Source organism: Vanessa tameamea, chromosome 4 (assembly GCF_037043105.1).
Source record: "Vanessa tameamea isolate UH-Manoa-2023 chromosome 4, ilVanTame1 primary haplotype, whole genome shotgun sequence".
NCBI lineage: Eukaryota > Metazoa > Arthropoda > Insecta > Lepidoptera > Nymphalidae > Vanessa > Vanessa tameamea.
In genome coordinates, this window is record NC_087312.1 from 13,313,697 (window position 1) to 13,327,381 (window position 13,685).

The following is a 13,685-nucleotide window of genomic DNA, read 5'->3' on the forward strand; positions in this document are numbered from 1 at the left end:
CAATTGCCCTATTAACGCTTTTGAGTAGTATGTAAAGGTTTAACTATAAGGTTGTACCAATTATTTTCGACATATTTGACGAATAATAGCAAAGTACAACTAAATTATCGTAATGAGCTAACAAATTTGCCTCGTTTCTGAGTTAGAAATTCGTTATCGACAAGAGATAGATAGTATAATAGGTTATCCAATGGCTCAGTTATATCTCGACACGCACTGCCCTCCCGAAAGCAAGGAGGGTAAATGAGAAATGGCGCCATTAGCCGCGGAGACAGTGAAAAACAAGTGCACTCAATCTAAATGTGCCGGTTCGACGCGGGAAATTCGATCCAATCACGTCAATTTTTATTGAAAACGACGTCTTTGGAAATATTTTACTAATCGTTTGACTTTCTTTTTTAAAAAAGCTATTTTAGGAAGAGTGTGACAACAGATGACGATTGGTCACCTCCGCCAAGAGACACTGGCACTTTAAGAATTATAAATCTGTTGCTATAAAATCTAGCCACCGTAACCTATGGAATATATTATTACGCCTATAATTTATCTCGAGTTCGGTGGTGAAACAAAACATCACGAGAAGAAATGTACGTGTCCGATGAAAATCCGTCAAATCCACTTGGAGCGATGGTGATATAAGCTCCAATTATGAATGAAGACCTTATTTATATAAATAAAAATAATTATTAAAGTAAAAAGATCAAATATCATGGGAAGTTTGACACACACAATAACAATTCAGGTAGATTTCGTATCTATGGACATCGATATTTTGTGCATGATCACACTTTTGATACAACCGATATGTTCTAGGGACTAATAACTATATAATTGGAAACATCACACATTTAACAATCTCGTCATTAATCATCATCATCTTGCAATTTGGTTGTGTTAATCGAATGATATTTTATGAATTTATCTTCAATGTATAAAATCAATGTACATATTCTTACAATTAATGGTCAATATACATTTTTAGAAGCGTTTTGATTCGTAGGAGAATCTGTACGGTACTATTTTATATGAAATAATAGTTGGAACAAAATAAGAGATAATAATTTATTAATTTTAATTATACAATCACTCATTCATATGCTTAGGCTTACAAACATTGAAGTAAGTTGTTTTTTTAGGCAAAGCTTACTTGCCACCTTTGACTACACAAATGTACACCTTATCACGTTGTGATTAGGTCCTTATTCAAATCCCAAGAGTTATCTCTATATTCTACATGTTTACGTTCCGTGGAAGAGAACTTCGATATCATCAAACTTTATAAGTTTCACGTCTCAAAAAGTCCGCTTCCCGAATCAAATATCAATTTAGCGTTCAATAAATCAATAAAATAACCATTAATTTTGCGTACATTCTTGGAGGTTGCTAAATAATAGACATCCATCAGCTTTCATTAGCGCCAAGCGGGGGCGCCACCGGCGGCCGGCGGCCGGGCGCCGAGGCTGCGATCAATACCGTACGCAAGCTACTGGCCGTGGCGACGGAAGCGCCATGAGTATTGCCGAATCTTGCCGAACACGCCCGAAACCTTGCCGCACATGACAAATGTCAGTGGTATGGCCTGCAGTTTTCAGGGCTTGTGAAAATTCAGTAAAAAAGTGCATTAAGTAGCATTGTGTTCAAAACTGTAGTGTAGTGAACGTTGCTTTTGTTGTTTCATCGTACGTACTGATTATTTCGTGTTTAGTGTAAGTTTTTTCAATTGTTTCTTGTGAGTCATGTTGTGTTTATATATTTCATAGAATAATTTCGATGTATATGTGATACAAACACAAGCGTTAGTGTTAAGTACAGACTAATATTCCATATTCAGTAATTAAGGTTAAAGTATAGGCGTTGGGCGAAGAAAATCGATGTTGTACGAAATATAAACCAATCACTCCGCTGTAATCGTATTTCAAAGTCTACATAGGAAACGTTTAAAAGGATTTTTTAGTTAAATTTGATTTCTGAAATAAGGTTTACATTAAATGGAAGTTTTAGTTGATTTTAAACGTATTTTTTTTTGTTACTAATTATATTAGCAAAGACTCTAATGCGCATGTCAGACGAAGGTGCCGTGCGTCATCTTTGTTTAATAATAATTACAACTCTCTAAAGTGAAAATTTTTCTCTCCACCCTCTAATTTAGTAATTGTAATAAATTTAAACCTAATATTTTATACACAATTGTCTATTTACAATTTTAAATTTTTGTTGTTGTCACGACAATGCTTATAACAACATAAGCTTCTACAATAACTTTTTAATATTATCTGTATTTATATTAATTATTTCGCGCGTTTTTAAATGACCAATGATGTCATATTAAATGTATAAAAATGTTATACGTAACGTTGCAGTCACTGCAGGTCTATCGACCTTGACCGAGAATCTGTGCAGTATCAAATGCAGTGGTACCCTCGCCAACTTAATTTGACCTGCGGGTATCTTATCATACACTCCGTTTATAGTTTGATATTCTGGTTGAGGAGGGGCGGAGAGGGTCTTTGTTGATGGTCGGTGTTAGAGCCATTGTCAAAATGACAGGTGTCAATAAGAGGGAAAGAGATGGCTATAGGATATGAGCGGTTTTCTTTAAAGTATCACTTTGCTATAAATTAAATAACTAATAATTTTATAACTTATATCAGAATAAAATAGGATTGTTTGTTTCGACATGATGTGAATTCATTACATCTGTACGTCATTTAATTGCGTATTCTAAAAATGGCGATTAATAATTTGGAATTTTTTTTTTTTGTTGTTTAAAATAAAATCTTTTTTTTAAGAATAAATGTAAATAAAGTGGTTGATATTGTAGCGTAATATAAAAATATATAGATATGTATGGATAACATAGCAAACATATAGCACGTAGATTAATGTATTATTCATGTTAAAGATCACTAGTTTTGAAAACTATGGGATATATTCAATCTTAAACCTTTTCGCGATTAGTCGGTTTGACCCGAAATAACACAATTATAAATTACATAAACCTTTTATTTATAAATATTTTATGATAACTTAATTAATTTATGATAATTAAACAATAGTTGAAGTGGTCCAATATACGCGTGAATCTTAATTTATGTTCGTGGGTTAAAATCTATTTAAACACCATTATGTTATCATATGTTATATATTGTTTGTAATTCGTCTCTCGGTTGTGGAAAATATAGGAAAGAAACCTGCATATATTACATTAATTTCTTTCATATATACGTGAGCCGAGATGGCCCAGTGGTGAGCCGAGATGGCCCAGTGGTTAGAACGCGTGCATCTTAACCGATGATTTCGGGTTCAAACCGAGGCAGGCACCGCTGAATTTCATGTGCTTAATTTGTGTTTATAATTCATCTCGTGCTCGGCGGTGAAGGAAAACATCGTGAGGAAACCTGCATGTGGGTAGTTTCAACGAAATTCTGCCACATGTGTATTCCACCAACCCGCATTGGAGCAGCGTGGTGAAATATGCTCCAAACCTTCTCCTCAAAGGGAGAGCAGGCCTTAGCCCAGCAGTGGGAAATTTACAGGCTGCTAATGTAAAAATGTAATACGTCAAAGTGGACGAACCTGGCGAAAAAAGCACGAACCACATTAACACGTGAGGCCTTTGCGTACGAGTGGACTTTATTTTTGAATCACAGTTATAATTATCTATATAAATGTTACATTGCTTTAATTACTCATGTGTTCATTTACGCATCTTAAACTGTATTTTTTGTGTACACGGCAATTTATATTGTTTTAATTTATAATAGTAAAATCTTAATTAAAGATTAGCGTTTTCGAAGAAATAATTCTCGTTTGTTTTTTATTAAGGTTGTTTGGGCATTTAAGGGTGGTTGCATACGGCGCCGCAAAAGAAGCGGCACCGCTTTTGTGATGGGTCCTGCATTTGAGCACGCGCTTTAATATCGACGAGAAATAATGCGACGTTGTTACGTAATTCTAAAAACGATTGTATGTAAAAGAAATGTAATCTTTGAGTTTTGTTCTTCAAATTGCACAGGCAGTCGACCTTATGAAAACACCATAATATATTTTATGTTATTTAAATGCAGGTTTCCTCACGATGTTTTCCTCACCTTCAACTAATATGTCATCTCTCTCGATGGATAATTATATATTAATTTTATGAACTTATACATCTGAATACTTACATTAGTCTCGTACAACTGCTCGCTCTGTGTTCATTATTTTATTAATAACGTTATAACTTATTAGATTAATATATTATTATTATTTCGAAAAGACATATTTATTTTTACGATATAAAAACCAAGTAAACATTAATAATTTAAATAAGGAAGCGTAACCACAATTTTTCGTCACCAAAACATTTGACCCCGTGAGAGTTCGCGTTGACACGAGCTGCGCGGGCGCAGGTAGAATGACAACTTTCAAATGTAACCGCCGCAGTTAACCTTTGCTCCCGGTTCGATGCCCGGCCCGGGTTCATATCAAAAACTACCTTGATAAATTGTCTTATAGGTTTACAGCTATTTAGTTCATGTTGTCTTTATTCGAGCGAAGCGAAACGTGAAAGTTGTATATACGCATGCGCAGCACACTTACTAATGTATTTCAAGATATTGTTATTTATTATTGAATTAGTATTTATTTATTCGCGATGGAATCTGAATAGTTCAACAACATAAGGGCCAACAAAATCAATAAAGCGGGTTTTTTACTCAACTAAGTTTGAATTATGATGTTTTTAAGCTTGTGAAATGGGTTACAATGCCGAATTTAATATGTGAATTATATGTATACTTTATGATTGAACAGATACTATAGAAATCCTAATGGATGTATAGTTTTTGTATTTAATTCTAATTCTAAGTAAAGTATAATTTGTTTCAGCGCGGTGGCGCGTCGTCGGGCATGCGCCTCGGCGTAGCATGAGCGGTGCGCGCGCGCACGAGCCCCGCGACCCGCCGCGCCAGCACCGCTCCCACCACCCCCACCAGGTAATTGAATCTGAAAATGAGTACCGTCGTAACTAATAACAAATGATAATTTTACCATTCGATTCAGAACCACGTAAAGAGGTGCTAACCCGTAAAAAATATTAGGTAAGTAATTAATAATATACAATAAACCCTTTATTTAAAGTAGAGTTTATTGCTAAAAGCTAACTCGGTGACTAGAAGAACTATGCGTTTGGTTTAATAAGTTATAGCTATGAACAAATAAAATGATAATTCAATAAATATCTCAATTGATTTCCCCATTTTGACGAGTACAGTAAGACTATACAATCTTTACATACAATTTACAAATAGCCACCAATAAAATAATAAACTATGTATAATATAGCTTATATAATTATCGGAGTTATATTACGTCAACATATTTTAAATGTACATATGTACTAAGTCATCGCCGACATAGTTTATCTGTCGGATATTAAACGTTATGATTTAATCGCGGTCCGTTATGCGACGACCGTGCCATATTCCTTTAATTGCAGAATATAAGGCAATCTATGTTTGTAGCAACAATTAGAGTTATTGACGCTCGGAACAGCAAATCTCAAATTACATAAACGGTCATTTTGCACCACCCACACTTATTATTTTCTTAAGAGGCAGTTTTATTTTAATATTTAGTTTATTATTATTAATAAATTGAATTATATGAATATAATTTATACTATATTGCACTCAGGAATAATGTAGCTGACATTGTTTTGTTTTTTTTTTTTTTAGAAATACATTGGTATTTTATTAGTTCCTGAGATTACCCGGTACATTGAAACAGACTTTATAATATTAGGAAATAAGTGAATGTTAGCTTTATTTCTTTGTCCGATATAAGTATATATACTGAGAAAATCTTTAATATAACAAACAATGGTCAGCCGCTACTATAAAAGAGATTTGAAGTAATCCTATTAAGTCTTTGCTTGTGAGAGAAGAGATCTATTAAAGTATAAAAATCGTTTAATTAGTGTAATATCTCAACTGCTTAACGTATTCAAATAATCTGTCAATATATATAATAATCTATATGTATATCCTTGATATATTTATTATATTTAAGTTAGTTAGAAGTCTCTAATTTCCTGGGCTCATATGAATAAAGTTGCGACTTGAACTCAATTAAAAAAACACTGTTATTTAAAAAAATAAATTTAAAAGACTCGGCTAATTTATAAAGATTATATTAATTAAATATCCATCGCCTTAACGCCAAACATCCTATTCGTTACTGAGCAATTATAATCCTCTCAATTCGCGTGCGCAATTACAACTATGATTATAGCATGGGTTTATTTGGCAATGACCAAAATCTATTTTATTTCATAGACATGCGACCTCTTTTGTTCCGTTATTCCTTTGATTTAGATCTTAAACTATTACTGTTTTGAGAAATTTTCGTTTCGTTTATTATAATCATAATTTAGACGAGTTATAAATGTCGTTGTTAAAATGTAACTTTATTGGTTAATATTTTTAACGTAAGCGTCTAATATTTTATATTGAATGTGTTCTTGAGAATTAAGTATGTAATATACCTGTTATGTTTCTTAATAATATTTTGTTGTTATTATGACCATTAAAATTCAATGGAAATAAACTAAAAAACGAATAGAATATCACTTACGCCACTACGATATTATATATGTATGAGTTAGGTTAGTTAAATAATGATATTTTATTAATATTTTTAAGCGATCTTGTGCTAGGAATGGGAACGATAACGGTCCAAGGAACAAGGACATGTATGTCGCAAGATTGCCCGTTGAACTATTGAGGTTTAGGTAAATTCAATCCATAGTAAAAAAATATCATTAGACTCAAGAGGTTAAACGTTTCTTTGATAACATTTTAAGCGGTGTACGAAGATGATAACTACCAAACTAAATGGAGATGCTATTCGTATTGCAAAAAAAACACTACGCGATGTAAGTGAATTTGTGCGTTACAAAATTTGCACTCAATTGTTATATAAATATATTTAAATTTGATTCTTTACATAGCATAGCAACTTGACTCTGTTCAAAACGAGCTGCTCCATTCCGGTGAAACCGAGTTAAACATTGTGTTCGTGGACTATGTTGGATATTTTATAGTCGATAACCTAACTGAAAGAGACTTCTCAAATTGGATTGGAAGATTCTGAGATTATTCATCCTTAATTTCGCGTGTAATAATATATAAACTTTTGAGTTTTACATATTAGTATAGATGAATACTTGGTGTTCTTGTATTGAGATAAGTAAGTAAATCGTTAAAGTGTTTTTTCATGTTTTGCTACTGATATTTGGCAGGCAGACTGCATTTATATGGAATAATTATAATGATTAGTAACAATAAGCTTACATCAATTTACCTATATAGAAACAATAATGCTGTTATGATTGTTTTAAGTCTACAAATCGATTACAAATAATATTTTATATATGGCGTATTTTATGGCTGAGTGGCGTCACTTTATGAATGAATTGATTATCGCGTCGTTTGATTGAGTCATCGTTTGGTTGTATCGGAGCTTGACCTTTTGATGGCGTCAAAATTGTGATCCATTTTAAAAATAATCAAATTGAAAACTTAAGTGCGGTCCGGATGTTATATTAAACTTCTTCCGCGTGGGATTTCACATACTCGTTACTTATATACTTACTCGAAACTATATCTATATATTATGATTTTTTATAGAAGATAAATGGATCTCTGACCATAGGAGCTAAGTTTTTCTGATTTTTGCGATTGCACTGGCTCATTTAACTTTTAGTCTGAAATACAAAGTATTGCTGTTTGCTGATTTCTGATTGGTAGGTGGTTTCTACCCAGAAGCACGGCCACAGATTACCACAAAGTATTTAAAGATAAAATACAAAGGAAAAAAACGGTTTTTAATAACTCAAAGTCCCATGGGACCGCCAGACACGCCCGGTGAGAGATTAAGCGCAGAACTATTAGCTTTACGTGTTTTCCGATGTTCGGTAGTTTAACATTGTCACTTAGGACTGTTACTGGAGAAATCCAATAATCTCTGTATATATATTATTGATCTCTGGGTCAGTCCAGTGAACGAACTTGCCGCCGATCAGGCAACTGTACCATCGACTCATTTAACTTACAACGCAATCAATGAAACGTAGTTAGAATGAAATGATTTCTTTGATTTTGTTCAGATTAGCAAACAGTTTAGCGTTGAAACAATGATCTTCAAATATTGTTTTAAGAGAAATCATTTCGGTTTAGTAGGACTCGTTTGATATTCGTCCCGCAGCGGGCGGGGGGCGTGGCTGAGCGCGCGCCGTTCCGTGAAACGGACAAGGTCGTCTGACCCACAGTTATCCGCGATTTGTGCATTATGCGCAGACGCAGCTAATGAGAGCGAATCACCTAGACTTTATAATGATCTACGCAACATTTGCGCGGATGTGTGCGTACGCAGATACTATACAGATTTTTTATTTTTAATATTAATAAAACATTTTGTTTTATTATGAATTCACATTTTATATATGCAACTTTCATAAAACATTTGGTGCGTGTTTTACGTAAGAATTAAATGCGAAATTTAATTTTAATATATTAAAAACAAAACTTGTGTCAATAAATTTGCGCCGTCAGAAGTTTTATTGAGATTAAAGTTGGACAGATAATGGTTTTTCGTTTTATATATTTACTAAGTATTTTATTGCTTAGCTAATTTAATATTGCTTTAAATTAGTAATATATAAACATATTAGGTATAGTCAAGTTACATTGGTATAAGTAATACATATTTCTATATATATTATTTTCTAATAATTAAATACTTTATCTTTAGTCCATACTAATATTACAAATGCGAAAGTAACTGACTGTCTGTAACGGCCTCGAGATTAAAACTCCTTTTGAAGCCGATTTTGATGAATTTTTGCCACGAAACAAGCTTGAACCCTATGGACGCAAAGTTGCGTTTTCAGTCAGTTTAGAATAAAGAATCTTAGGAATAGATTATGAATTTTAATAAAGTGTTTTTTGGTGTAATTATAATAATAATATTGTCTTCGTGTCTGAATTACGCAGCATTATGTTCTTTGTATGACAGAGTTCCAGTGCCAGACTTCTAATTCATAACTGCTACTGATAATTTTCCATTAGAATTCTCAGAAATTTGTACCCAGAATCTTAGAATCTAAACCCTTATTATATGCAAACCACTAGGCAAACGAGGCAGATAAAAGTTTTAAGTATATTATTATTATTTAAAATAAACATATATAATTATGTATATTATAAATTATGAAAATAAAAATCAAATAAACTAATCGAAATAGTATAAAATCATCCAACCCGTTACATTTCCAAGCTAATACCTACAACCGTCGTCCAGATTAGACTTTTTGCTCGGTTACGTAAGCATAACGAACATAACTGTGCCGGTCGGCACACGGGAACCGAACCCGCATACCTCGACCGCCGCCACCGTATTATTCAGTAGTTTCTCAGAAAGATCGTCGTATAATAAATTTCGTGCACCGAAGCTCATTATACGGTACGGCCTACATTCCGCCTTACGATTTGCCGTATAAAAAATTCGCTTTGTTTTGACTATTGTTTGCTGGTTACAGATTTGTGAAGAAATAGAGGGGGCATTTCATGATACAAGCGGGAAAAGCTTTGTAAGGAGTCTGGTTCTTTTCGCCTGACACGAGTCTGGCACGAGTTACTTAAAGATTTACAAAAGTTTGAAAGTTACGTTTTTGATAATAAAATTATGTACCATACTGTTATTTTCCCACTCGTGGGCATAGTTCTCCTCTTAAGTTTATTATTCTGCTCTCATTTGGGTCGTTGCATACAAATGATCCAAAATTTGCAGATTTCCAAACGATGTTTTGCGTTTACCTGAGCAGGAGATGAATGATAAAAAATTTCATAAGATGTAAGCAATATCTAACAAATATATGTATTTCTCGCAATGAGCTCTCTCATTTAATAAGAATATCTGGTATAAAATATAAACACCATAATAAATACCTATGATATAACCATACCGCTCATATAAAATAGGCATATCATATTAAATAAAATGGAATCTTTTCGAAGATTTCACACACATTTTCAAATTTATTATTTAAATATGCATTGTCAACTCTACCGGCCTTCTCTGCTCCCATCACGGAACCGTGGTTCGTTCAATTCGCCCGACACTCGCCCAGCGAGACAAAATAAAACCAAACAAACATTATCCTTAGCATTTTTCTAAGTCAATTAAATGCTGCCCAAGATGGCTGCCGTTATTCGACTGTTTCTTTGTATACAATCAAAATGTTCTACTGTTATTAGTTATGCTATGTAGCGGTGAAATATTCTAGATTTATAGGAAAAAACTTCTTAGAATCGTATAGCGTGATTATCATAGTCTTAATTCTGACCTGATACTATTATATGTTTTGTGGGAAGTTTTAGTATCACAACTTTGTGAAGACTTCGCCTTTTCTCAGTTCTGTAGCAGTTCAAGCAAGTTACAGTTACATTTCTGATGTATGTACATCTGTATTCTTTGTTCTCTGTTCACATTTTCTTATTGTACAAATTGAGACGAGTTATGGAAATATTTCCATGATATGTATGAAGAGTGAGCTCGTGTTATTGAGATGATTATTAGAACAAAAAGATGGCACATATAATAATTAAAATGGAATATCTAAAAATGGTGGTAGGAGTTTTTGCAAGTCCGTCAGGGTAGATACTACCTACTGAAATCTATTGCTTAGTCTTGTTGTGCTCTAAAATGAAGGGTAAGGGAGCCAATTGCCATGTAATTATAGAAACAGAGGACATATCGACATCTTAGTTCCCAAGCTCGGTGGCGCGTTGCCGATGTGACGCACTTTTGTGAATACTTCTTAGAGTATCAATGTTTATGGGCGGTGGTGACCACTTATCATCAGGTGGCCCATTTGCCAGTATATTTGCCTAATATAAATATAAAAATTAAAATATATTGCTAGAAGGTACTTACCATCGAGACCCTCATCTACCGTTTTCCTATCGGTTGTTTCTAAAAGAACGTTAAATTATGGACAATGGCTACAATTAACCGAATGATTTTTTACGACTATTTCTAATATCCAAATCTCCGCTAAACCATTGAACTCGACGAAAATGGCCGCGAGAAGAATAAAAAGTATTAAATTAGTAAACTTGTATGGGCTCGGACTGTAAAAGCCCACACTCGGTCTAATGAGCGACCAAGATTTATGGCCAGTAAATAATGCTTACAAGAAATGACCATAAGCGCCGATGGTACAGCGGATTGTTCGCATCAACACGATGTCACTTTCAAATTATCTCCTACTATTTTCGGCTGCTGTCGTGCGTAAGAAGATGGCTGTTATTAGGTACATTTCTTTAGTACCCCTGTCTCCGTGTATAGAAAATTTCATGATATTCGTTGGAGTATAGACTTTAGATATGAGTGCGTCACAAACAAACAAGAAAGGAATTATTTTTCGCACGTATAATGTTAGCTAGGATTGTTTGTATTATTTAGATATTATCTGTGATTAGTAAACACTGTTCTTTGTAATATTTATTATGTAATAGTGCTTAAAATGACAAACTATTTTGTGCGTTTGAACTATTTTCTAAAAAAGCAAAAGATAAATGCCACTGCTGGTGAGAGGACATGACTTCTCGTTTGACTTTTGGAGTTTATTTCAAAACGCTGCTCTAATACGGAGCGTTGGATATGCATGTTTCCTCACGACTTTTTTCCGAGCACGAGAATAATAAAAACAAATGAAGCACGTGAAAAGTGAGTGGTGCCTGTTCGTTTTTGGACACGTCGTCTTCACTTGGATCGTCTTGACTCTTTCCATAAAAACTTCTTTTAAAATCTATCTTTTGTTAAGAGTTTTATTTCCCATGTAATAATAATAATTATTATTTTAATATAAATAATAATTAATACAATAGTAACTAATAATATTACCAGTTCTTAGTCATACTTAAGTTTTTAAGTGTAAATTTTTAAACCCATTATAGTAAATTTTAAATGCGATTTCTATTTACATATAGCTAATTCATACTCTTGTTTACTATAAATATAAGTATACGTATAGATTATACGGTTTTTTTTATGGATTCTAGAACAGCGCTATAGTGACAATATTCAAAAATACAAGTTGTATTGTAAATCGAAGAGCCGAGATGGCCCAGTGGTTAGAACGCGTGCATCTTAACCGATGATTTCGGGTTCAAACCCAGGCAGGCACCACTGAATTTACATGTGCTTAATTTGTTTATAATTCATCTCGTGCTCGGCGGTGAAGGAAAACATCGTGAGGAAACCTGCATGTGTCTAATTTCAACGAAATTCTGCCACATGTGTATTCCACCAACCCGCATTGGAGCAGCGTGGTGGAATATGCTCCATACCTTCTCCTCAACGGGAGAGGAGGCCTTAGCCCAGCAGTGGGAAATTTACAGGCTGATTATGTTATGATTATTATATTGTAAATCGATAAAAACAACCATAAAAGAAGTTAAGAATACTGATTTATTTAAATAATATTCTTTTAATATATATAAAATTAATATATCATTACGGAAATATATATTATGATTATTACTAAGTTTTACTTTTTTCCTTAATCACATCTATTAATAAACTTATAATTGTATTTAAATAAGCGAATATATTTATATAAAGCCAAAATATACTTTATCAAAATAATAGGCTATTTATGCCACTTAAATCATCACTTTACAAAAATTCTACTTAAAGTTACCACCGAAAGTTTTACCGGGCAGAACTGGTAATTATTTTTATTATTTATATTTAAAGTGTATGAAAATATCCTGTATGAAAATATTTAATATATATATTTATTATTGTTATATTTTTACAGTACCACACTGTCACGTTGCCTGTGCCTTTGGTGTGTCTAGTTTTAATTTGTAATTTTTTTACTTTATTTTTGTGTGTCTTCATATTTTTAGTAACAGGCAGAATCACAATTTAATTTACAGGATTGTTATGTCTTCTTGAGATTTTGGATTCCTTGGCCGGTGTAGATGGCATTTGGCCAGTATATTTATTAAGATATAAATAATATAAATTCGAAGATTTTATATTATCTAAATAATATTGTATTCAATAATTTCCGTTACATTGTTTAACTTGGGTTTTTTATTCTTTGGTAAATATTTAATTATCTGTGGGATTTTATTATAGAATCGAATATTATGTCTCAAAAAGAATGTATTGGCTTTGCGAAGTTGGAAACTTGGTGTTACAAGGTTATCTGTATTTCTCTCTACGTTTGTTTGTCTCTTTCTATGAAAATAATTAAATTTGTTGTGGATATTCTTAGTGTGGGATGTAAGTACTTACTTTGTTCAAATCATTTCGAAGGTAGTAATCAGCTCCTAGATTAGAAATAACGCATTTATGTAGAATGTCTTTTGTTTTTTCTGAAGCGTTACTCCAAAATATTCCACGAGACATGACACCATGAAACTAAGAAAATTGTACCAATCAAGTGCTAATGCCAGTTGGTTTACTAACCTTTCTAGCCGTGGTATGGTAAAGAACTGAGTCTATCTGTAAGGGATGATAAATAATTCTAGTGGAGCTTTGAAATGAAAATTATTCCTAAAAAATATCTGTTTTAGATAATAAATAATTTTTACATTTCTTTCAGACAATCTTAGGTTTAATTTTAC

The 13,685-nt window shown here is 33.0% G+C and overlaps 1 protein-coding gene across 18 annotated transcripts in view; it reads left to right on the forward strand.

The window, feature by feature from the left end:
* Positions 1 to 1,527: 1,527 nt before the first annotated feature.
* Positions 1,528 to 13,685, forward strand: part of Ca-beta (Ca2+-channel-protein-beta-subunit) — a 158,655-nt gene continuing 146,497 nt past the window's right edge. For 8 of the 18 annotated variants that reach the window (XM_064220670.1, XM_064220665.1, XM_064220664.1 and 5 more), the window contains exons 1-2: positions 1,529 to 1,706; positions 4,870 to 4,976. In XM_064220670.1, coding sequence (XP_064076740.1) covers positions 4,908 to 4,976 — 69 coding nt within the window. In that variant the 5' untranslated portion in view covers positions 1,529 to 1,706; positions 4,870 to 4,907. Of the gene's footprint in view, positions 1,707 to 4,869; positions 4,977 to 13,685 lie in introns of those variants that run through there. The other 10 variants (XR_010309972.1, XR_010309973.1, XR_010309971.1 and 7 more) reach the window with 4 other exon arrangements.